This window comes from Pseudoliparis swirei, chromosome 22, assembly GCF_029220125.1.
Source record: "Pseudoliparis swirei isolate HS2019 ecotype Mariana Trench chromosome 22, NWPU_hadal_v1, whole genome shotgun sequence".
NCBI lineage: Eukaryota > Metazoa > Chordata > Actinopteri > Perciformes > Liparidae > Pseudoliparis > Pseudoliparis swirei.
Genome location: NC_079409.1, coordinates 1,918,259 through 1,944,390, shown reverse-complemented (window position 1 = coordinate 1,944,390; position 26,132 = coordinate 1,918,259). Strand labels below are relative to the sequence as shown.

At 50.0% G+C, this 26,132-nt stretch overlaps 1 protein-coding gene across 3 annotated transcripts; it reads left to right on the top strand.

Moving 5' to 3' along the window:
• Positions 1-3,695: 3,695 nt before the first annotated feature.
• On the top strand, positions 3,696-26,115 carry hapln2 (hyaluronan and proteoglycan link protein 2). 3 transcript variants are annotated; one of them, XM_056405939.1, is made up of 7 exons: positions 3,696-3,829; positions 3,907-4,014; positions 4,410-4,766; positions 23,624-23,740; positions 23,820-24,002; positions 25,321-25,594; positions 25,732-26,115. In XM_056405939.1, exons 1-7 carry the CDS (start codon positions 3,787-3,789, stop codon positions 25,820-25,822), a joined length of 1,173 nt encoding a protein of 390 aa, XP_056261914.1. In that variant the 5' UTR covers positions 3,696-3,786; the 3' UTR covers positions 25,823-26,115. The 3 variants fall into 3 exon arrangements, with proteins under 3 accessions (XP_056261914.1, XP_056261916.1, XP_056261915.1); XM_056405941.1 differs by having other exon boundaries at positions 25,321-25,646; positions 25,732-25,818; XM_056405940.1 differs by having other exon boundaries at positions 25,321-25,824.
• Positions 26,116-26,132: the final 17 nt, after the last annotated feature.

Sequence of the window (26,132 nt, the reverse complement as noted above, 5' to 3'; positions counted from 1 at the left end):
TAATCCCCAAGGGGAAATTTGTCGAGTCAGTAGCAGCAACACACAAGAATAAAATAAAAATAAATAAATAAATAAAAACACAAAATATAAGAAGGGTTAGGGTGATCTGGCAAGAGGTGAACTGTTGTAGAGCCTCATAGCCGTCGGCAGGAATGTGAGAGAGTCACGTGACCACGGACATGTTTAAACGATGAGGAGAGTTCTGCTACACTTCAAATCATTCTGCGGTATCTTTTTAAAACTAACCGGACAAAAGTTAATGAGGCTGAGCTATAAAATAAAAGTGTTTCCTCTGTTCCCAGCATTCAAAGCAGGGACGGAAACACACACACACACACACACACATACACACACACACACACATACACACACATACATACATACACACACATACACATACATACACATACATACACACACATACACACACACACACATACACACATACACACACATACACACACACATACACACACATACACACACACACATACACACATACACATACACACACACACACACACACACACACACACATACACACACACATACACACACACACACACACACACACACACACACACACACACACACACACATACACACACACACATACACACACACACACACACACACACACACACACACACCCGGAGGAACGTTTCCATCGCAATCGCACGACGTGCTCGCTCGTGTCTGAGGAGAGGAATGCAAAAACCAAGTGCTCTGCACATGGAGGAAGGGTCAAAGGTCAACTCCATTCAGAGTCCCCGTGAGGTATGCACAGGCCACAAAGAGGTACCAGCATCTACCTGCATGAGGAGAGAGGGGGGGGGGGCTACAGGTAGCCCCTCAGACAGCTGTCAGGAACATTCACGCTTTACCTCGACCCTCAGGAGGAGGGTTCAGGAACGTCTCGGGGAACGTCAGGAATGTCGCGGTTGGCGCGTCTCCCTTCCGGAGCGGAGACCTTTGACCTCACGAGGAACTTCAGCGTCTGTAACGATCGACGGGGTCACGCACCGGGGTCACGCAGCGGGGTCACGCACCGGGGTCACGCAGCGGGGTCACGCACCGGGGTCACGCAGCGGGGTCACGCAGCGGGGTCACGCACCGGGGTCACGCACCGGGGTCACGCAGCGGGGTCACGCACCGGGGTCAAGCACCGAGGTCAAGCACCGGGGTCACGCACCGGGGTCACGCAGCGGGGTCACGCACCGGGGTCACGCAGCGAGGTCACGCAGCGGGGTCATGCACCGGGGTCAAGCACCGAGGTCAAGCACCGGGGTCACGCACCGGGGTCACGCAGCGAGGTCACGCACCGGGGTCAAGCACCGAGGTCAAGCACCGGGGTCACGCACCGGGGTCACGCAGCGAGGTCACGCAGCGGGGTCACGCACCGGGGTCAAGCACCGAGGTCAAGCACCGGGGTCACGCACCGGGGTCACGCAGCGAGGTCACGCACCGGGGTCACGCAGCGAGGTCACGCACCGGGGTCACGCACCGGGGTCACGCAGCGGGGTCACGCACCGGGGTCACGCACCGGGGTCAAGCACCGAGGTCAAGCACCGGGGTCACGCAGCGAGGTCACGCACCGGGGTCACGCAGCGAGGTCACGCAGCGGGGTCACGCACCGGGGTCAAGCACCGGGGTCACGCACCGGGGTCACGGAGACGCGGATGGATCTCCTCTCGGCTCGCTGCCCCGGGACGTTTCTGCTCAGCGCTCATTCAGAACGAGAAGAATCCATCACTCAGGGGGCGTGGCCCGGAGGCTCCGCCCACAGCAACGACAGGAAATCAATCAACAGAAACGTTGAAGAAACAATCTTCACGATCTCTCACGTCAGGACTGGAGTCACCTGGAGGTCAGAGGCAAGGTGAGAGGGGGGGGGGGGGGGTATATTGCTATATAGCTACTTAAACAGTAGTTATAGTGTTTATATGCTTATATAGTGTTTATACAGTAGTTATATAGTATGTATTTGTATTTCTATGTTTATAGTGTGTATATAGTGTTTATATGTTTATACATTGTGTATATAGCGTATATAGTGTGTATATAGTGTGTATAGAATGTGTATAGAGTGTATATAGTGTGTATAGAGTGTGTATAAAGTGTGTATAGAGTGTGTATAGAGTGTGTATAAGGTGTTATACAGCCTCCAGCCAGCAGAGGGCGATGATCCAACATGTGAGGCGTTGTGGGAGACGGAAGAGATGGAGGTGAAGAGATGGAGGTGAAGAGAATGAAACACGAAGAAGAAGATGATCAGGTGTTGATAGATGATGTTTGTTTGTTTGTTTGTTTGGGGGGAGACGCCAAAAAATAGATTAAATACTTAATACAGATGGATGGATGGAGGGATGGATGGAGGGATGGATAGAGGGAGAGATGGATGGATGGAGGGTGCTGCAGAGACAGTGTTCAGCAGAGTTTGGTGAATACTAATTGAGGCCAGAAAGAGTTCCATTGTTGATGGAAAACAATGAGAGGAACACACACACACAACACAATACACACAACACAACACACACACACAACACACACAACACTAACACAGGAATCCCATTATTTCATCTTCTTTCCTTATTGGTTGTGTTTGTGTGATCGCCGCCTGCTGGGGGGGCCACGGCCGCCACAAAGTGGCCCTTGTGCCCCGGGGGGGGGGGGGGGGGGGCTCTGTGGGCAACAACACGGTGGCTGAATGCTCGCTGCAGTCCTCGTTGGCAGCGTCAGGGAAAGGTTATGAGACAGGCGGTTTGTTACGCGGAGGCTCGGAGCCGGCATGTGCACATCACATTTATTAGTTAGTATATTTATATACTTCATATGTTCCAGGAATTCAAAAGTTAGAGTCCGTGAAAAAATGAAGTAGTTTGCAAAATATTTTTAAAACGATGTTATTGACACGTGAACAAACTTCCAAAGCTACGTTACAATGTGCAAACGGAAAGGGCAAGAAAGTGTTTTTTTATTCAGGTTTTGAAGGTTTGCATGAACGTGTTTTTTTTTCCGGGATCGCGTCAAGTCGGACACAAATCTACCCAGCATGCATTGTGTGGCGACAGCCAGCGATCGATTCTGATCAAGAATCGTCTCCCACGAGCCGATCGGCTTCACTTTCCAGACGCGGACGTTTTCCCCTGGTAGCAACATAGCTAGCTAGCTAAGAGTGAATAACTCAATAAATTAATAGACATGTCGGTTTTCGAGGAATTATCAACCCCATCCTCACAAGACCCGCCCCGTGTAGCTGGTTGAGGCATAGCAACAATTCAGGCTACTCTGGTTAGCATCCTAGCGCCGCAATGCTACGCAGGGCGGGTCTTGACAACAAAAATAACACATTTGTGGTCCCAGTTCAGCTTCTTGTAGATTTTCATCTTAATCTTTTGATTGCAGCCAAACGTCTAAAAGGCTTCATCACATGGTGCAAACTTTACAATTAAAAGATTGATTTCATATTCGATCAGGGAGAAACGTTTCACATCAGTTTTGGTTGTTTTTTTCACCGTTGTTTCCGCTTCGGCTGAGACAAAGACGCCGTGTCAGACCTTCATTTGATCGCCAACATCTGGAGCGGAGAAGACAACAATCCTGTTCACACACTGCGGACAACAGGCTGGACCATATGACCGGAGGGGGGGGGGGGGGGGGGCTATGACAGCTGAACATTCAGGACCGGAGTGCCAACGGGGATGAGGACTCGGTTCTGATCCCATGAAGGGATGAAGGAACCGGGACCTCGAGAAACATCTCCGTCATGTGGGACGACGCGGGAGGATGATCGGACATCTTCATCATCGTCTCCTCAACTTCACTTCAGGTTTTTAACTCTTCATCTTTCTTTGCGATTGTCGATATCGGAGCATTGTGGACCTTGACATGTGTTGTTTCCTGCAGGAGCTGAAAGAGAGACTCCCTTCATGATGAACTCTGCTCTGATTCTTCTCATAACATCGAGCTGCTTCGCCTGGGCTTCAGCTGTCTACGCCTCCGACGGAGGAGAAGGTACAGAGAGAGATGATGAAGGAGGTTTTGGTCGTCTGATCGTGGAGTTTAAGAAATACGAGTTTTATGATGATGGAGTTGATGAAACTTCTTACTTTTCATTCTTCACACAACTCCGTTCGCTGTTTCATGTGCTTGTTTGATCTGCATTCTCTCTCCTGACCACCAGGGGGCGACTCCTCTGGTTGTATAGAAGTCTATGCTTCATGTGTTAAAGCTGCATTCTCTCTCCTGACCACCAGGGGGCGACTCCTCTGGTTGTATAGAAGTCTATGCTTCATGTGTTAAAGCTGCATTCTCTCTCCTGACCACCAGGACAAACATAACGTTATGATTTCTAGAGCGTGAATGCCTTCGTGTATTGACGCCTCCCGGATCGCCCGTTTCACCCGCAGGACCCAGGAAGCTGAAGTACCTCATCGAGCCGCTCGAGCACGCCGACGTCGTCGCCCGAAGGGGAGAGAACGCCACCCTGCCGTGCATCCTGAGGATCAGACCGAGCAACTACCAGGTGAAATGGACCAAGCTGCAGCAGCAGCACGTGGGCCGGGAGAACATCATCATGATATCCGACACGCGCGCCTTCAAGCGCTACGGCCTTCTCGGCCCGCGGGCTTCCCTCCCGAAGGCTCACGCCATGGACGCCTCCCTGCAGCTCCACGGCCTGGAGCTGGAAGATGGCGGAACGTATCGCTGCGAGCTCATCAACGGCATCGAGGATGAGAACGTCGTCATTGTGTTGAGGATTGAAGGTAATTCACCACATTGCAGGTTAGCGTCGTAAAAATAGACGTGAAGGTCAAGGTGTTGGTTTGTATTGCCGGTTAGGAGTCAGTTAGGAGTCTTATTGGTGGACGCATTACGCCTTTAATAATACGCCCACCAAAAAATTAGGTTTTCTACACAAAACTAATAGATTGCATTTCGTGACAATTTCACAAACTGCCTTGAGACTGTGTTGCGTATTCATACGGCGGCCATTTTGTTTCCGACGCCAGGCTCATGGCAGGAAAAAGGAATCTCCCCCTCTGGAAACTAGTCGGATAGCTTAGGGTTCGTAGCCATGCCAACACAAAATGAATGCTTCGTAATTCCTAGACATTGCAGAACATAAATGTGTCCAGTATATAATCCACATAATCACAGACCAGGAAGTAGAAAGATCGCAAAAACAAACACTGTTGGGTGATGGGGGAGGGGAATGGGGTCGAATGCACCAGAGAGGCCGATGTCCGCAGCTGTTCTAACCAACCAAGTTGTTTCCTGTGAAGATGGAAGTTTATTTTGACATCATGCACGTACATGTGTTGGTGGACTGTCGAGGTCAAGGATTCACCCAGGAGTACGGCGGAATCAGACGAAGAGAGGAGCGTCTAAGTTTAAACACACTACGTTTATTCAACAGCAAACAGAATATAGGAAAACAAGCTACTACAAGCTGATCAAGCTCGGACCTAAACGCTCGGTACTCTTAAGGAGCCAGAGTCAAAAAGGATGCCGGAGCTACCTGAAGCAGTGGCGTAAATAGTTCTGGAGAGCCTCCGTGATTGGCTGACTATTGTAGGAGGCGGCGCTTGGTTTAGACTTTGTGCGAGCCTCATTGGAGCACTGGGAAGTCCTTCCCTCTTATGGCTCACGGGTTCCTCCTCTCGTCCGTCCTTCAGCGTGGGCAATATGTGCGAGCAAGCGATAGCTACCGTTAGGACAAGTTTGTATCATGCAGCTGATAATCAGGAACTAGGAGGTTGCATCCTTGTTCCTCTTTTCTGGCTGATGTTCCTCTAATGCAGGGGTGCTCAATACGTCGATCGCGATCGACCTGCCAGTCAATCGCGGCGTAGTATTGGTAGATCGCATGACATTAAAAAAAATTGGCCCGCCCCCCTGTCACTTTCTCTATAGCGCCACATTACAGCAGCAGCATGTCATTTCTGTCTCTACGTGTCGCGTTAACAGTCCTCTGCCCGCCGTCTCGTGCGCCGCAGAGCTCCGACACCGGTTTGCGCGCATCGGGACGGAGAAAAAGTCACTAGCACCCCCCCCCCTCCCCGTCGGTCGATCGCCTTGACTTGGTCACATAAGTAGCTCGCATGCTGAAAAAGTGTGAGCACCCCTGCTCTAATGTAAAGAATGACCCCGTATCTTACTCAACTAGCCCCTCGGTAGCTTCCATATATGGACCTGTCAGATCTTAGCCCCTATGTGCCCTCCATGTATGGACCCCGACCCTTACGTCCTTCTTCCTTATTTTCTCAGAAGAGGATGTACACCTTATTGCATCCATAAGCAAAATGTATACATTTTAGACATACATTTTACACAGGAATTTCTCTATTTTGTTTTTCCGAACCTTAGCCCGTATCTCCCTATCATAATTTTTTACAACTTTGTTTCTTGTGGGCTTCTATACTTAGTAGTTCGTTCATAGCTTCTAGGGGGTTCGGGCGCAAGGGCGTATGGTACCAGCGCCTCATTTCTAGTGACCATTGGACGATACTGGGATGACCAGGGGGATACTTTGGACGCTCTGAATACAGGACATCTTCTCCTAACCTTAGTTCCAGATAGATCTTGTATCCTCGATACCCTGTTCCGCCTGCCGTGAGATCTCCTTGCTGACTTTCGCATGAGAGGGTGTCAATTCCAGTAGTCACCGTAAATGGTCCGAGTGGAAACGTGATTTTGTTTGCTCGTATCACAGCAAATCTGTGGACCCCAGTGGGAGAAGGCCAGATACTGGGTTGGTCGATGTCTTCAAAATCCTTTATATTGAGGTCCCATCGGGCGCCTAAATTCCGATAATATTGACTCATTTCTTAAGAGTCTGGGTCTTTCACCCTAACAACCCTTTTTCCTATGTTGCGGATTGGCACTCCGATGTAGGAGGGGACCGCCCACGTCCCACCCTCTTTTGGCCCCTTCTGCTTCCCGATGTTGGAGGTCCTAGTCTCTCCCAAGAGAAGGGGTGTTGTGCTCGATCTCTGGCCATTGCATCAGGATTTCACAGGCATCTCCTCAGGGCCTTTCCCAGGTCCCTGTTCAAGGCCGCCATTTTTCAAATCTTTCAAATTTTCTCGAATCTCAGAGAGAGATCTTGTGGGGGTGTTAGCTGGGACACAGTATGTGAGGTGGTGCCAAGGTGCTCCTGATTTACCTCTGACCTGGACCGAGTGTGAAGTAACCTCCTGTGCCCGAGCGACCTGTTTGGAGAGAGCCTCAGTAAGAGATGTTAGCTTACGCACAGTCAGACATTTCTATCTGCTGTACATCCAGAGCTGGCATATGACCTCCATCTCTGGGTGGCCCAGGCATGGGTCTTCCTGTCATTAACTCGTAAGGAGTCCGGTGTGTTTTAGCTCCTGGTGAGGATCGCATTGATATTAGTGCCAACGGCAGCGCCTGCACCCATGTCAGTTTTGATCGCTCACATGCTTTGGCTATTTTAGCCTTCAACGTCTGGTTAGCCCTTTCTACTAACCCCTGAGACTGAGGATGATACACTGACCCGAACTTATGCGTAATTCCCAACGCGAGTTCTACTTCCTGCAGTAGTTTGTTATTGAAATGTGTTCCGTTGTCGGACCTGATGCATCTTGGTACCCCATATCTGGGGACCAGTTCTTCTTGTAGCCACTTTACCACTGTTTTGGCGTCTTCTCTTTTGGCAGGGATAGCTTCTATCCACTTAGAGAATCTGTCTACCATTACCAGTCAGTACCTTTTTCCTCCCACTACTCGATCCGCTCCCATATCTGTAAAATCTATACTGATGTCTTGGAAGCAGGCTGAGGGCACAGGGTATGATCCCATTGGTGTTTGGTAAGGCTTCTTTGGGTTGTGGTTGCCTCATGTTTCGCACTCACAGTGTAGGTTCCCCATGCTTTCCATGTGAGGGTGCCACCACAGGAATGTCATGTTTTTCAGAGTTCTTTTCTTTCCTTCGTGGGTCTTTCCATGTGCGTCTTTGATCAGTATTTGGCACAATTTTGCTGGGGCCACAATTCTTCCATTTGCACTCCTCCATAGCTCTTCTTTTGAGCTTTTGTCTCGTTTGGCTCCTCCTCGCCTCCATTCGGACCATTCGTATGGTCCAGCTTTCTGTTGTACTTCGGCGATGTGCGAGGGGGTCAGTTCCATTTGCTGTGGCTTGGAGGGTCTTAGAGTCATTTGTTGCGGGGTGTAGCCTCCAGCTTCCTTTGCTGCTGCATCTGCTGCAACATTTCCTCTGCTTACTCTGCTGTTGGCAAATTTGTCATGTCCTTTACACTTCATTATTGCCACTTCTTTCGGGAGCATTACAGCTTCCAATAGTTGCTCCATGTGTTGTCGATGTTTGATTGGTTGGTCCCCTGACGTAGTGAATTGTCTTCTGATCCATGAGGGGCCATCAATGTGCACAGCTCCATGTGCATAGGCTGAGTCGGTGTAGATGTTCGCTCTTTTTCCTTCTGCAAGCTTCAGAGCTTGTGTGAGTGCCATTACTTCTGCTAATTGTGCACTTGCTGGTTGTGGGATGATTTCTGCCTTTCTGGTGATATGTGACTCATTGTTTAGTTGTTGTACCACAGCATAGGATGCTATGTTGCCTTTTTCTCCTTTGTAGCAACATCCATCGCTGAATAGCCACATCTCTGGGTGTTCTAGTGGGTCATTTTGTAGGTCCACTCGTAGTTTGTTTTCTTGTATGGCTTTTTCTTCGCATTTGTGTGGTTCTCCTTCTTCTGTTTGGATGTGATTTGCCATGTTTATGCCACCGGGGGCGTAGGAGACATGCGGCGCGGTGCAGATTTTCTGGAGTTTTGTTCGTCTGGCCGCGCTGATTGTGAATTCCTTACTCACCAAAAAGGCGGATACTCCGTGGTTCGTGTGTATCTCCAATGGATGTCACATCACCATGTGCGCTGTTTTCTCAATTGCTTTTGCTACAGCCGCTACATATCTGCCGCATGTGGATTGGCCTGTTTCAACTGCATCAAGTTTGGAAGAATGGTACAAAAGTATCCCTCTTTCCCCTCTTTGTTTCTGATACAGCACGGCATTGACAAAGCCACGCTGTTCAGAAACATCAATATGGAACGGGATAGTGTAGTCAGGGGAGCGAAGGGCAGCACTCTGTGTAAGCCGTTGTTTGATCAGGGAGAAAGCTTCTTCTGCTTGTGGCGTCCATTGGAGCTGGGCTGTGAGGTTCCGTGGTCCAGCAACTTTGACAATGTCTCTCAGAGGAGTGGTGAGTCCAGTGTAGTTGGGTACATGAGACCGGCTGTACCCTGTCAGTCCCAGGAATGAGAGCATGGCGGACACTGTGAGTGGTTTGGGATGGTGTAGGATGCTCTCTCTCTGGGCGTTTGTGACACTGAGGCCTTCTCCAGAGACTGTGCGGCCTAGGAAGGTGACTTCACGTCTGCAGCATTGCACTTTCTCTTTCTTCACTTTGTAGCCTTTTTGGCGAAGGTGCGTGAGCAATCGTAACGTGAACTCAAGGCAGGACTCAGCTGTTTCGGTGGCAATCAGGAGATCATCTACGTACTGCACAAGCACCACCCCAGCCGGGATGGTGAGTTCAGAAAGGTGGTTTCTCAGTGCTTTGTTGAAAAGGCCTGGAGAGTCTCTGTATCCTTGTGGCAGGACCGCATATGTGTATGATTGGCCATTGAATGTAAAAGCGAACAGTGGTTGGGAATCGGGATGCAGGGGGATCGAGAAGAAGGCATTTGCCAGGTCTATGACAGTCAAATACGTCATACTGGGCGAGAGGTTGGTAAGGGCCACATGAGGATCGGGGACTGGGTAGGGGTCAGGAACTGTGGTGTCGTTGATGGGTTTGAGATCTTGCACCATCCTCCATCCCTTGCCTCCCGCCTTTGGGACTGGTAGTATGGGCGTGTTAATACAGATGTGCATGGGTACAGCACTCCTGCTCCCAGTAGTCCTTCAATCGTAGGACCAATGCCTTTTATCTGGTCTGGCTTTAGTTTGTACTGTTTCCTCCATTCGGGACGAGTGGGGTCTGAGAGGGTCACTCGTATGGGCTTGGCCTTGATGTTTCCTTTGTCGAATGGGGACGTGGTCGACAATGCTGGTGGCACTGTTGAAAGTAGAACACTGGTACTAGGGTGATCAGTGCATGGCAACCCATGATGACGAGGCACTGGCAGATGTTCAGGCAGTGTAGACTCCTGGGTGTTTATTTGCGAAAATTTCCATGTGTCTTCTGTTTATGCTTTCATCACTGCTGGATCCGTGGTAGGCATCCATTCCAACGTCTGTGTTCTTTTTACCATGAGACCGAGGCCTCGGGCTTCAAATCCATGTCCCACCGCCAGGGTGACGTGTGGAGCTGAATACTCTGACAGCTCAAACCATTCTGATAACCATGGGTTGAGTGACACAGCAGCAGCCACACCCTCTTTTCCGCAGATCAGGTCCGTGCAGCAAATGGTGGGTCGTAAGGGTTTCATGTTCTCATCCCAATCGTCCATGTAAAGTTCTTGGTCGCATGTGGTCACATTCATGGTACAATGGACATAGTCCAGGGGTGTCTTGTAAGGATGCAGGGAATAGATCTTTGATTTATTCTTCATGAAAAACGACTGTACCGCTGGGGTGTCAGTCCATGGTTCAGGAGGCGCAGCCAGTATACCTGTTGTATGGCGGGAAGTGCGGCGTGAGACAGAAACAGCATTCGAATTGGGGGCATGGGAGTCGACTTTGGAACTCTGGTGGAGACTTGGATGCCATCTGGTGATAGGAAGATGGACATTCGCAGTTTACACATGAGATCTCTGCCCAAAAGGTTCACAGGGCAGTTTGGAGCCAGCAGAAAGGGATGTTGGACTTGGTAGTCCTGCCATTTAACTTGCAAAGGTTTAGAAAAAAGTTGTTGTTCAGGAGAGCCGGATACCCCCACCACATTCACGGCTTTAGACGAGGGTGGGAAAGGATGTCGCACGCTGGAAAATGTTGCTCCTGAATCGGCCAAGAGGACCATGGTATGTCCTTCAATGGTCATAGATATCAGGGGTTCAGCTGTGGTGGAGAAAAATAGCAACTCAGCTTCCCCTTGTGGTGGTGGGGTGGGTCAATATTGGCTTTGGTCCAGGGGCGGGTACCAAGTCTGTGGAGCTTGGACAGCAGGTTGTTGTGGTGGGTAGACATCATGGGTATATGGCACCGGATGTGGAGCTGGTCCCTGGGGCTGGTCCTGGCCGGTATTGAGGCTGCTAATCGCCTGGAGCGGGTCTTCCTCTTCCACGTCCCATATGTTTCTTGGGGACTCGACACTCCCTGGCAAAATGGCCTTCTCTGTCACAGTTGTAGCATCTGAAGGAGGCGGCTGTCTGGTATGGCCAGGGGGTCGGTGGAGGGACATAAGGAGGGTAACCAGGTACTTGAGAGGGTCCCTGTTGATAGTGTACCGGTGCTGGCACGGTTGGATAGGCAGGTTGCTGAGGCAAGGGCTGATGGGCCAACAGTGGGTGTTGTACTTGAACCGCCTGGTTCACCTGGGCCAGTGCTTCTGTCACCTGTTCCATGAGATATGCCCCCTGGGTTGCTTTGGCCACTACTTTCTTTTGTTTGGAGACTTCGGCCTCGGTTCTTTCTTCATTCTTTATCTGCGTTCTTAATAGGCGGATGCGCAGCTGCCTTTCCTCATCTCCTTCTTCTTTGTTGGAGTCCCTGACCTCCGTGAGATGATGCTTCACATGGGCTTCCCACTCTGAATTGGCCATGGCTGCCAGGCCCACTGTCTTGGCCAATGCGGTACATGCTGCACTAGGAAGTCCTTTTACCACCATTTCCCTGTACATGAGGGTTGAGGCTTTGTTCCCTTCATGGTGTTCTTTGAAAGCCTTCCTCCACACCAATGTTGCCCTGTCCATGTAGGTCACTGCTGGTTCATTGTCCTCCCATTTAAACGCAGTGACAGTGGAGTTGGCAGGAGTGCCTGGGTATTTTTCTCTCAAGGCTTCCCACAGGGTGTGGCGGTGATTGTTGAAAGGGGTGGAGTCTGGGAGACTTGTCTCTATGCCTGCCCTTTTAAGGAGTTTTATTGCTCGATGCTGGTCCAGGCTTCTATACAGCAGGGCCCTAAGATCTCCTACTGCAAGTATCTGTCCCACCGTGCAGGTTTGGACTGCCTCAATCCACTCGTCTGCTCCTTCTGGTAGGGGGGGCAGGGCTTTCACCATTCCAGCCATATCTTGATGTGGGAAAGGGATAAAATCCACCACTCCTGCTCGTTCTCCTGCCACTTGACTCAACGGGTAGGATCCTGCAGCCCCTCTCGGAGAGGAGTCCCTTTGTCTCTCGAGATATTGTTCGCGTCCTTGATCTGGTGATGGGGCCTTGTTGCCTGTTCTCTGGTGAATCAGATCTTGAATCAGTCATAGGGGTCAGTTTTACCGTGCCATTGATCCAGGTGTCATGCTCGAGACTTCCTCTTCCGTGGTTGAACCGGGGGGAAGGGCTGGATCTGGGTGTGCTGTGCGCCCTTGGCCGTCTTCCTTCTTCAGAGGTGCCCGCCAGGAATCCATGTTCATCAATCCTCGTATACCCTTGTCCCTTTCTTTTCTCATGGCTGCGCCCTCTGGTATGTTCCTGAGCCTTACTTATCTTCACTTCTTCTTTTTCATCATTCCAGCTTTTTCTTCTGGCCTCTACCCTTGGTGTTGCTGTGGTTTTTAGCCACTCCCCCGCTTTCCTACAGTTTTCCGGAGGCAGGTCCGATGCCTGCATATATTCTTCCTCTTCCTCAAGTGGGTCTGGTGTGTGGACTGACAGTTGCTCAAGTGTTCTTTCCTGGAACAGCACATCGCTTTCTTGATTCAAATAGCTTAGGCTTCCTTGGATAGAGCTCCTCCGTGATCTTGATTCTCCTCCCGGGCTTCCTCGTTGTCTGGAGGACTCTTTTCCCATCATGTTGCCGACCACCCTTCGCAGCTCCTGGACATGGTCTTGAAGCACAATTAGTTCTTCTTTTGCGTCTGCATCGTCTTCTACTTCTATCTCCCCCAGCAGTCTCAGGGCCAAATTTGCATTCACCTCTCCCTTTCAGTTGCTTCTTTTGATTTGTAATACTGGTGCCTGCATTATGGGTGCTGTGGGGGCCACGGCAAATGGGTTGTTCAGTAAGTATGGGGGTGGCTCTAATCCGTAGGGTGAGGCAGGATACAGGGGAACATACTTATTTGGGCGTGGCTCTGCTTTGGGTGCCTGAGTTTTTTTTTGCGTAGCTTTCTTTGGGCCGGCCAGTAGGGAACATTACCCTCACTGATACGGGAGGGGCTTCCTGTGATTGGGAGCGAAGTGCAAACTTCCTGTTTAGTTCGTCCGTGGCCCAGGTCCCCAGTTTCGCTTCCTCTTCTGCTGCTTTCACTGCTGCCTTCGCCTTTTTCTTTGCTTGTGGGGCCCATGCCTTCTCTTTGGCTTCTTCGACCTCTAGTTGGGCTTTCTTCACTCTGTCAGCTTCCATTTTGTCGATATCCTTTTTTTCGGGAAACATTCCTCCTGGCCTCATCCATCCTTCCCTAACCCATCTTCCTAACACGCTTTCCCATACCCCTTTATCCTTTTCCCATCCTTTCCCTGACCTTTCTTCCATTCTTTCTGTCAGCCATTCTTTCACAGTTAGACTGGCTGTCATCTTGTCTACTTCCCTAAATCTTTCTGTTACTCTGTAATGTCAACACTCTTCCTATTCCTGACACTACTAAGGTTACTACTGTTAGGACGAAACAAGTGAACATTCCCGATTTTCTATAGTCTTGTACGTGACCTTCGTTCAGTTGGACGGTGTTTGTCAGTTGTTGACCGGGCGGAAGGAGTGGTTCTGCCTGTGGATCTATCGTTTTAAGGGGGTAGGGGTGTCTGATGTGGTCAGTACTACTGCAGTTAGTTCGTCCAGTTCTTCCTCCCCAGTCTTATTTACATACAAATCATACACAAAACACATAATAATTCATCTATTCTCACTGTCTTGTTACTTATTTATCTCGGCCTCACTACCTTTAACAAAACCTTCTAAGGATGTTCGTTTTCTATGTTAACCCTTGTGTTGCCTTCGGGTCATTTTGACCCGATTCAATATTTAACCCTCCTGTCGCCTTCGGGTCAATTTGACCCGATTCAATGTTTAATGTCGGTGTTCTTTCGGGAGTCAACAAACAAACATAAAGTACCTCACACTTAAACTTGGAAAACAATATTAATTCTAATAATTTTCTGGAGATTTTAATAGCTGGGGTCATATTGACCTCAAGGGTAAAATATGTTAGTAAATATAAAGGTAACAGGAGGGTTAAACATTGAATCGGGTCATATTGACCCGAAGGCGACAGGAGGGTGAAACATTGAATCGGGTCAAATTGACCCGAAGGCAACACAAGGGTTAAATCAGTGCAGGTTTGGGCCCGTGGGCATACTACCTTCTGACAGTTTTTTTTACACGAAACACATAATAATTCATCTATTCTCACTGTCTTGTTACTTATTTATCTCGGCCTCACTGCCTTTAACAAAACCTTCTAAGGACGTTCGTTTTCTATGTTAAATCAGTGCAGGTTCGGGCCCGTGGGCATACTACCTTCTGACAGTTTTTTTTACACAAAACACATAATAACTCATCTATTCTCACTGTCTTGTTACTTATTTATCTCGGCCTCACTACCTTTAACAAAACCTTCTGAGGACGTTTGTTTTCTATGTTAAATTAGTGCAGGTTCGGGCCCGTGGGCATACTACTGTGGGGGTTTCACCTTAATGATAAAGCCCCGCTAGTTCAATTATCAGACCAACTCCAATGACCACAGATGACAGACTCGAGCTCGTAGTTTTACTTGTCACAAGGAGAATGCCTGAGCTGTGCCTTCGCACGTCTCCAAAACACTCTGGCTCAATTCTCCTCCGACAGTCCTTTTATTGAAACAAGTGGTTACACAAAACAGGATGAGGTCTCTTATCAGTATGAGCTTCATGACCTTGAGTCCTGTGTGGTGTGGGTTAGGGTGAGTTATGTGGGGAGACCTGAAACAAAACATTGTTCCTGTGTCTGCTTATTAACCCGATGTGACCCTGGAACCTTTTTCTCTCAGGGTGACCGGCATAGAATAAACAACACAGCAACAATATGATTGTAATTATTAATCTTCTTCTAATAATTACAACCCCGAGGAGTAAACAATAATTCATAGGGCTTACATTCTTTAATACAAATTGAAAACACATGCTCTAAAACCTAACAACTATCTTCTGACAGTTTTCCTTTATTTTTTATTTTAACGTCAGTTTGTGTCTGGAAAATACCCAAACGATTTTCCGGACATGAATTCGATCCCCGAATTTCTCAGTCAGTGTGTATGGATTTCACCCGAGCCACTGATCGAGAAACCTCAGGTGCGGCCTTCAGTGTGTATGGAATTCACCCGAGCCACTGAGCCAGCCACCTTCAGGATCTACAACATCCTCTTTTCGTTTGGTTATTTCTCCTTTCCCAATCCATCCATCCATCCATTATCAATACCGCTTATCCTCATTAGGGTCGCGGGGGCGCTGGAGCCGATCCCAGCTGACATCGGGCGAAGGCGGGGGACACCCTGGACAGGCCGCCAGTCCATCGAGGGCACATATAGAGACATACAACCATTCACTCTCACATTCACACCTATGGGCAATTTAGAGATCAATTAACCTGCAGCATGTCTTTGGACTGTGGGAGGAAGCCGGAGAACCCGGAGGGAACCCACGCTGCCACGGGGAGAACATGCAAACTCCACACAGAAGGACCGCCTCGACCGGGAATTGAACCCACGGCCCTTTTGCTGTGAGGCGACAGTGCTAGCCACTACACCACCGTGCAGCCCTCCTTTCCCAATCCTTTGTTGAAAATTCCATTCATTCTGTCAGGACACCGGAGTCGGGAAGAAAACCCGGGTCGCTGTAGTGGTAACCCACGATTTACCCAGTGGGCAATTGAGGACCCAAATGCAGAGAGTACAGTCAAAAGAGTGTTTTATTTCCTCTGCGTCACAACGGAGTTTCACAAAATGTAAACGTGTCTCTGAGGCGGCAATAACGTGAACACACGGGGTAGATCCAAAAAGGGTATAATCCCAACAACGAGTCGAAATCCAAAAATGGTATAATCCAAACAAGAGTCAAAATCCAAAAATGGTATAATCCAAACAAGAGTCAAAATCCAAAACACGGAAGAATAGCAAACGTTACGAGAGGGTAACGAGGATCACTAAGAATAATCAAACGTCACGATGACGTGTCTAGCACACTGCCAGGTATTTATACCCTGGTCAAACAAAGTTAATTGAACTTTACCAAGTGAAAACAGGTGTGGAACAGGAAGACTGAAATAATGTCTTTCGGCCACCAGAGGTCGCGAAATGACCCCAGTGGCAAAAACAGAAGTCCCAAATCATGACAGTACCCCCCCTCTTAGGGGAGTCTCCTGACGACCCCTGGGCGATCAGGATGCTTGCGGTGAAAGTCACTGATGAGGGAGTTGTCAAAAATGTTCCGGGCCGGGACCCATGAGCGCTCCTCTGCGTTGTAACCCTCCCAGTCCACCAGGTACTGTAACCCGCGCCCCGCCCGATGGGAGTCCAGCAACCGGCGAACTGTGAAGGCAGGCTGTCCACCCACGATGCGGGGGGTGGGAGGGGGCTTGGCAGCCGGGGCCAGAGGAGAGGACAGGAGGGGTCGCAGGAGGGAAACATGGAACGAGGGGTTAATCCTCAGGGTGCGAGGGAGCTGGAGCTGGTAGGTCACCGGGTTGATCCTCCGGACGATCTTGAACGGACCAATAAACCGAGGCGCCAGCTTGCGGGACTCCACTCGCAAGGGAATATCCCGTGCGGACAACCACACCCTCTGTCCTGGACGGAAGGAAGGAGCCGGTCGCCGACGCCGGTTGGCCTGGGACTGGTTGGTCCTCGCGGTGCGCACCATGTTCTGCCGGGCCTTCTTCCAGGTCCGCCTACACCTTCTCATGAAGTGTTGAACAGAGGGCACCCCAACCTCCTCCTCCTGCTCTGCAAACAAGGGAGGCTGGAACCCAAACTGACATTGAAAAGGAGACATATTAGTAGCGGAAGACTGGAGGGTGTTGTGTGCATATTCTGCCCACGGAAGACAGGAGCTCCAGGAGGATGCGTTGTCTGCCCCCAGTGCCCTCAGGGTGGTCTCGAGCTCCTGATTCATCCTCTCCGTCTGTCCGTTCGACTGAGGGTGGAAGCCGGAGGAGAGGCTGACCGTCGCCCCAATGCTCTTGCAGAAAGCCCGCCACACCCTGGAAGAAAACTGGGGACCACGGTCGGAGACGATATCCAGTGGAAGACCAAACAGCCGAAAGACATGGTTAAACGCGAGTTTCGCGGTTTCAAGTGCGGACGGTAGCTTGGGTAATGGCACAAAGCGACAGGCTTTCGAAAACCTGTCTACAATGACAAGAATAACAGTGTTCCCCTCCGATACGGGGAGACCGGTCACAAAATCCATGGAAATGTGGGACCACGGTCGGTGTGGAATGGAGAGGGGATGTAGTAACCCCTGAGGCCGCTGGTGGGAGTTCTTGCTTCGTACACAGACGGAGCAGGCCCCGACAAAAGACTTAACATCCTCGGCCATGCCAGGCCACCAAAACCGTCTCTGCACGAACTCCAGCGTCCGTCGAGCCCCAGGGTGTGCTGTGATACGAGAAGCGTGACCCCACTGGAGTACCTGTGATCGTACGCCTCGGGAAACGAAGAGGAGTCCAGGCCTCTCCGGACCTGGGGTGGGTTCGTCCCGTTGCGCCCTTCTGACCTTGGCCTCAATCCCCCAGCGGATGGATGCCACGATCCGGGAAAGAGGAATGATGGACCTCTCTTCCTTATCTTGGCTATCCGAGGGAAACTGCCGGGACAAGGCATCGGGCTTGATGTTCTTCGACCCTGGGCGGTAGGAAAGGGTAAAGTCGAAGCGACTAAAAAACAGGGACCATCGAGACTGTCGGGGGTTGAGGCGCTTGGCAACCTGGAGGTACTCAAGGTTCCGATGGTCCGTCCACACCAGGAACGGATGTTGAGCGCCCTCCAGCCAGTGCCTCCACTCCTCAAGCGCCAGCTTGACGGCCAGCAACTCCCGGTCACCCACGTCGTACCGGGATTCTGCAGGACTCAGCCGGTGGGAGAAGAAAGCGCAGGGGTGGATCTTGTCGTCCTGAGCCCTCTGTGAGAGTATAGCCCCAACCCCTACCTCAGAGGCATCCACCTCCACCGTGAACGGCAGGGATGGGTCCGGAAGGACGAGAATGGGGGCTGAGGAGAACCTTCTCTTCAGTTCACAAAAGGCCTCCTCCGCTTTAGAGGACCAGACGAAGGGACCACGACCCTTCTTGGTAAGGGCGGAGATGGGTTCTGCAATAGAACTAAAGCCTCGGATGAACCTCCGATAAAAATTTGCAAAGCCCAGGAACTGCTGCACCCCCTTAATGGATTTAGGGGCCTCCCAGTCCCTCACTGCCTTCGTCTTCTTTGGATCCATCTCAATCTGGGCCTCCCTGAGGATGTACCCCAGGAAGGTAACCTCAGGTCTGTGGAATTCACACTTTTGGGGTTTCACAAAAAGATGGTTTTTAAGGAGTCTTTTGAGAACCTGTCGGACGTGTAAGCGATGTTCCTGCAGAGAACTGGAGAAAATCAAAATATCGTCCAGGTACACGAAAACTAAGTGATTAATCATGTCACGGAGACAGTCATTGATCAGGGCCTGTAACACTGCTGGAGCATTAGTTAGGCCAAAGGGCATCACCTGGTATTCGTAGTGCCCCGTCGGGGTGTTGAAGGCCGTCTTCCACTCGTCCCCCTTCCGGATACGGACCAGGTGGTACGCATTTCGCAGGTCTAGTGTGGTAAAAATGCTTGCACCCTGGAGGAGGTCAAATGCTGTGGACATCAGTGGCAGGGGATAACGATTACGGATGGTGAGCTTGTTAAGGCTCCGGTAGTCGATACAGGGCCGCAGGGAACAGTCCTTCTTGCCCACGAAGAAAAACCCCACTCCGGCAGGAGACGTGGACGGACGGATGAACCCGGACGCTAGAGCGTCCCTGATGTAATCGTCCATGGCCCTCCTTTCTGGACGAGAAAGGGAAAAAATCCGCCCCCTGGTTGGACTGGTACCTGGTTGTAACTCGACTGAGCAGTCGTATGGCCGGTGAGGTGGAAGAGAAGTGGCCCGGCTCTTGCTGAACACCTCCTGCAGATCCAGGTACTCTGCCGGCACCAGCGACAGTTCAGCAGGCTCAGGAGGCTTGGGAAAACAAAGCGGAGAATCAATGAAGAGACAGGTGGCGTGGCAGGTAGGGCCCCATTCGAGGATGCGGCCAACGGGAAAAGGGGTCGTCCGTCAAGATGGGGGTTGTGGCGGTTGAGCCACGGGAACCCCAAGACCACCGGAAACTCCGGAGAGCAGATCAGGTTTAGGGAGATCTCCTCACGATGATCTCCCAGTCGCAGCCTCACCCGTGATGTGACTTGGGTCACGCTGCCGTTACCCAGTGCTCGCCCATCAAGGGCGGTGACAGCAAGCGGTGTCTCAAGGGAAACCAGAGGGATCTTGAGCCTTAGTGCAAGACCCCGGTCTATGAAATTTCCCGCTGCCCCGGAGTCTACCAGAGCCTGGCATGAATGTTCATTCTTGCCCCAGGAGATGGAAATAGGGAGATACACCGCTTGGTCTGGAGACTGGGAAGAAAAGGTTGCGCCCGTCACAACCCCTCCCTGGTTGGACGGACGACCCCTTTTCCCGAGAGCTCGAGACAAGAAGATATGCGGTGACCAGTTTCGCCGCAGTAAAGGCAAAGACCCTGACGCCTCCGCCGCTCCTTCTCTTTGGCCGACAGTCGGGCCCCGCCCAGCTGCATAGGCTCGGGATCTTCACTTGACTTGAACCTCCCAGAATCTGCTGGTAGTAGCCAGGAGACCCCCTGGTCCCCGCGATGCTCCCTCATACGGTTGTCCAATCGCACGGCGTGGGCAATCAGAGGTTCTAACTCCCTGGGGCACCCGATCGAAGCCAACCCATCTTTCAGGGCGTCCGACAGCCCGTGGTGGAAGGCCGTTACCAGAGCCTTGTCATTCCATTCACTCTCCTCTGCGAGAGTGCGGAACTCAATGGCATAGTCCGTAACGGAATGCTTGTCCTGCCGAATGGTCATTAGCAGCTTGGCAGTGTCTGGCCCGGTCGTGAACTGGTCAAAGACCAGTAACATTTCTTCCTGGAAATCTTTTAAGGAAGAGCATACTGAGCCCTGCTTCGCCCAGACTGCGGTAGCCCATTTCAAGGCCTTGTCTGTGAGAAGGGTAATGATGTACGCTATGCGGAAGCGGTCCGAGGAAAAAGCACGGGGTTGGAGCTCAAAGATCAGGTCACACTGTGTAAGAAAACCTCGACAACCCCCCTTGCTGCCATCATAGCAATGCGGCTGGGAGACCCGGGGTTCCACAGAGGAGTGTGAAACAGGAGCCTCATGAAGATGCTGTGCTGCGCCTCTCTGGTCCAGTTGCTGCAGGTACTGGGTGTTCGCGAAGTACGTCTTCCTGCTGGCGAGCAACATCCACCTGTTGGCGGGCAAGGTTCTCCTGCTGGAGAGTCATGCTGTCACGCTGGGAAGAAAGCAGCGCCTGCTGGTGGACCATACGCTCTCGCTGCGCCCCCAGCTCTGCCTGCTGGCGAGTAGCCTCCTTCTGCTGGCGATCTTCTGCTTCCTTGTGGTGAACTAGTGCTTGTTCGTGCTGGTCAATACGGGTGTTGTTTGAATGTAGGCTAAGGGATATAACCTGGAGGGTCTGCTCCATTCTCTCCCATCGCTGGGACATGTGCTCTGCTAGGTCCATAATGTTCGCGACGTTCTGCAAGGACACCGGAGTCGGGAAGAAAACCCGGGTCGCTGTAGTGGTAACCCACGATTTACCCAGTGGGCAATTGAGGACCCAAATGCAGAGAGTACAGTCAAAAGAGTGTTTTATTTCCTCTCCGTCACAACGGAGTTTCACAAAATGTAAACGTGTCTCTGAGGCGGCAATAACGTGAACACAAGGGGTAGATCCAAAAAGGGTATAATCCCAACAACGAGTCGAAATCCAAAAATGGTATAATCCAAACAAGAGTCAAAATCCAAAAATGGTATAATCCAAACAAGAGTCAAAATCCAAAACACGGAAGAATAGCAAACGTTACGAGAGGGTAACGAGGATCACTAAGAATAATCAAACGTCGCGATGACGTGTCTAGCACACTGCCAGGTATTTATACCCTGGTCAAACAAAGTTAATTGAACTTTACCAAGTGAAAACAGGTGTGGAACAGGAAGACTGAAATAATGTCTTTCGGCCACCAGAGGTCGCCAAATGACCCCAGTGGCAAAAATAGAAGTCCCAAATCATGACACATTCGTGTGTACAAGTTATTCTCTAAACATTTTTCTCAGGGTTTTTAAAAAACAGCGGACCCGGTCCGGCCTCCCAGAGGTCTTTGTAACTTGTTTTATCTGTATTATGTTTTACTTTAATCACTTTGATTCATTTGTTTATCTTAATTCAATTTATTTTATGACTGGGTTATACTCACTTCTAGTACTACTGATCAAATTTGTAATATTCAAGAGACAATCGTTCATTTAAACAGGCGTTGTCTTACCTTTTAGTTGTCAGCTGATTGATCAGGTTCCGAGAAGAGAGTTGAGTCAGTCTGGGTCCTCCAAGTGGTGGCCCACAATGCCGTCTCCGTCTCGGGGTGATCCTCCTCTTTCAGGTCGAAGTCGTAATAACCATCCTCTGCTACCAATTTGTCGAGGTCAAGGATTCAACCAGGAGTACGGCGGAATCAGACGAAGAGAGGAGCTAAGTTTAAACACACTACGTTTATTCAACAGCAAACAGAATATAGGAAAACAAGCTACTACAAGCTGATCAAGCTCAGACCTAAACGCTCGGTACTCTTAAGGAGCCGGAGACAAAAAGGGTGCCGGATCTACCTGAATCAGGTAGCTCCGGCGCTTGGTTTAGACTTTGTGCGAGCCTCATTGGAGCACTGGGAAGTCCTTCCCTCTTATGGCTCACGGGTTCCTCCTCTCGTCCGTCCTTCAGCGTGGGCAATATGTGCGAGCAAGCGATATCTACCGTTAGGACAAGTTTGTATCATGCAGCTGATAATCAGGAACTAGGAGGTTGCATCCTTGTTCCTCTTTTCTGGCTGATGTTCCTCTAATGTAAAGAATGACCCCGTATCTTACTCAACTAGCCCCTCGGTAGCTTCCATATATGGACCTGTCAGATCTTAGCCCCTATGTGCCCTCCATGTATGGACCCCGACCCTTACGTCCTTCTTCCTTATTTTCTCAGAAGAGGATGTACTCTCCTTTCACATCCTTCTTTCTCAGAGAGGCCCTCTTTTTACACCTACAAGTTGTGAACACCTTATTGCAACCATAAACAAAATGTAAGCATTTAAGACACAAATTATTAACAGGACCGTCGAAGAAAAATGAGGAGTAACTTTTTTGTACGATATCATACAAATTGTCGGGTGGGAATACGTCGGACGGCTATATGTTTGTTGTGAAGTGGTCTTTAAATATTACGTCTTTAAAGATTCCCAAAATAATTCAAACAAAAGGCAACAGAGCAATTGGATGAACGGTTGCATCCATTTAAACAAAATATGCCTACTATGAACTATTCATCCACTCTGTCATATTCATTGAATGAATTTTAACTCTAATCTGTCCTTCTGTACACATGACATCTATTGCATCTGTCCATCCTGGAGAGGGATCCTCCTCTGTTCTCTCCTGAAGGTTTCTTCCCTTTTTTTACCCCCTGAAGGGTTATTTGGGAGTTTTTCCTGGTCCGATGTGAGGTTTTGGGGCAGGGATGTCTATGTGTACAGATTGTAAAGCACTCCGAGACAAATTTGTAATTTGTGAAATTGGGCTATACAAATAAACTGAATTGAATTGAATTTAGCATTTATTTTTCGAGTAGCTAACTTACAAGCTAAAGCTGTCAATAGGAATCAATACTTTGGCTCGCTAGTGTTGATGTTAGAATTAAATATTTAATCAGGAGTTGGCATTAGTCGGCCATCTTTAATCCACCTGGAATCTGTAAAAACCTTTTCTTTATGTATCAGTAATACGACAGCGAGCTACGACAGCGAGCTACATCAGCTAACGCGAACCACAAATGTTAACTAACACTATGTGGTTGTTTGCTAGGTTGTTTTTATTCGTTTGACTGCGATTGTGCTGCAACATTCAACTTTTACGAAAACCAAAACACAAATATCACCTGGCAAACCCCCGTTTTTCTGTCATTCGTAAATTAAAACTGGTAATTTAAACATTTTTACTTCATTTCACCAAATGAAAATGGTAGAAAATGTATAGAAACCATTTTCATTTGGTGAATTGAAGTAATATTTTTGAAACTACGGGTTTAAATGTTCCCACATCTAGAGTACCGAGACCGCCTGGGCTTCATGGTTGGGAATCAGGTCTTTGATGAAGCACAGAACAAATATGAAAACATAAACACAAACTAATATCTTCCACCTGCAGGCGTGGTGTTCCCCTACCAGAGTAAAAACGGCCGCTACAGATTCACCTTCCGCGAGGCGACGGAGGCGTGTGCTGGGCAAGATGGCGCCTTGGCCTCGTACGACCAGCTGTACAGAGGTAAGCCGTGCACCCGGGTCAGGAGTTCTCTGCGGGCCCGTCAGCTCTCTTAAGGCCGGCGCGTGTGTCCTCGTTGCAGCGTGGACGGAGGGTCTGGACTGGTGCAACGCCGGCTGGCTCCGGGACGGGAGCGTCCATTACCCCATCGTTAGCCCTCGGCCCGCCTGCGGAGGGCAGCTGCTCCCCGGCATTCGCAGTTACGGGACGAAGGATAAGAGCCGCGATCGCTTCGACGCCTTCTGCTTCACCTCCCAGACGTCCGGTAAGCTCGGGGCGGTCTCAATAAAACAGACTTTTGGAAATAATAATCGATCCATCATCCATCTGGCCATGTTTCCACATAAAAAAATTGTTGAAATAACAAACATAAATGTCTTATCCTAGATTTACAGTGAGGAACTTTTATTTGGTCCTGAACCAGTCTCAGTCTAGTCCTGGTCCTCTATCGACTTCCATCAAACAGACCACCAGAGAGAAGACGGTCTGGTTCTATAGAGTTCTTCGAACCAACACTACCACTTTAGTCCACAGGGGGCAGCAGAACCAACACTACCACTTTAGTCCACAGGGGGCAGCAGAACCAACACTACCACTTTAGTCCACAGGGGGCAGCAGAACCAACACTACCACTTTAGTCCACAGGGGGCAGCAGAACCAGCACTACCACTTTAGTCCACAGGGGGCAGCAGAACCAACACTACCACTTTAGTCCACAGGGGGCATCAGAACCATCACTACCACTTTAGTCCACAGGGGGCATCAGAACCAACACTACCACTTTAGACCACAGGGGGCAGCAGAACCAACACTACCACTTTAGACCACAGGGGGCATCAGAACAACACTACCACTTTAGTCCACAGGGGGCAGCAGAACCAACACTACCACTTTAGACCACAGGGGGCATCAGAACAACACTACCACTTTAGTCCACAGGGGGCAGCAGAACCAACACTACCACTTTAGTCCACAGGGGGCATCAGAACAACACTACCACTTTAGTCCACAGGGGGCAGCAGAACCAACACTACCACTTTAGACCACAGGGGGCATCAGAACAACACTACCACTTTAGTCCACAGGGGGCAGCAGAACCAACACTACCACTTTAGACCACAGGGGGCATCAGAACAACACTACCACTTTAGTCCACAGGGGGCAGCAGAACCAACACTACCACTTTAGTCCACAGGGGGCAGCAGAACCAACACTACCACGTTAGTCCACAGGGGGCAGCAGAACCAACACTACCACTTTAGTCCACAGGGGGCAGCAGAACCAACACTACCACTTTAGTCCACAGGGGGCAGCAGAACCAACACTACCACTATAGTCCACAGGGGGCAGCAGAACCAACACTACCACTTTAGTCCACAGGGGGCAGCAGAACCAACACTACCACTTTAGTCCACAGGGGGCAGCAGAACCAACACTACCACTTTAGTCCACAGGGGGCACCAAAATCAACACAACATCAAAGTTAGTGGACAGGTAGAGGGTCAATGGTTCTGGACCCGTGGCTGACGGAGGGCGACATGATGAGTGCGAAGTGGACTGACCTTCTCTGGTGTGTCTCTCAGGCTCCGTCTCCTACGTCTCGGGGTCTTTCTCCTTCGAGCAGGCGGGAAACGCGTGTCAGCGCCAGGGCGGCGAGTTGGCGTTGGTCGGCCATCTTTACTCCGCCTGGCGTTTCCAAAGCTACGACCAGTGCGACGGCGGCTGGCTGAGAGACGGCAGCGTGCGGTTTCCCATCAGCAGCCCCAGAGAGCACTGTGGGGGCGTCCCCGAGGCTGGGGTGCGCTCATTTGGATTCCCCAACGAGATGACACATCTGTACGGCGCCTATTGCTATAGGTAGCCCCTGAATAATGCGCTCATTTGGATTCCCCAATTAAATGATGCATCTGTAAGGAGCTTTTGCTATATTTTAATCAAGAAAACATATCTTTGTACCTCAGTTTAATGTTGATACTTTCTTTTCTTTTTTCCAGGACGCTTGTAGTTTGTCCTGGTTGTCAAAATAAATTGTCTGGTCAGACAGGAAACAGGTATTTTTATGTTGTAAGCAACAAACCACTTTGACTAATAGAATAAATAATTAAAGTAAAGGTGTAAAACGTGCCACAATCATCACTCCTGCACTAACAACGTGATGACATCACAGCAGGTGTTTGTTGAATCTCTCTGTGTAACACGAGACCCAGATGCCTCATGGGAACTCGATCACAGGCAACGATAAAACTCTGTAAGTTACTTCAAGGATGCCCTGGTTTATCTGTAAATTAATTACATGTAATTATATTTATTCAAACAGATGTGTTCACGTGTCAGCGAATTCATGTGCCAATAAATGATCTCTGCATTAGTTAAAGATCCACCTTGAGTCTGAAGA

Bases quoted from the DNA above. Each gene is read 5' to 3' on its own strand.
- hapln2 (XM_056405939.1), top strand. From the start codon at position 3,787: ATGATCGGACATCTTCATCATCGTCTCCTCAACTTCACTTCAG. The intron at 4,015-4,409 runs GTACAGAGAGAG...TTTCACCCGCAG, and splicing joins CGCCTCCGACGGAGGAGAAG to GACCCAGGAAGCTGAAGTAC. The intron at 23,741-23,819 runs GTAAGCCGTGCA...TCCTCGTTGCAG, and splicing joins GTACGACCAGCTGTACAGAG to CGTGGACGGAGGGTCTGGAC.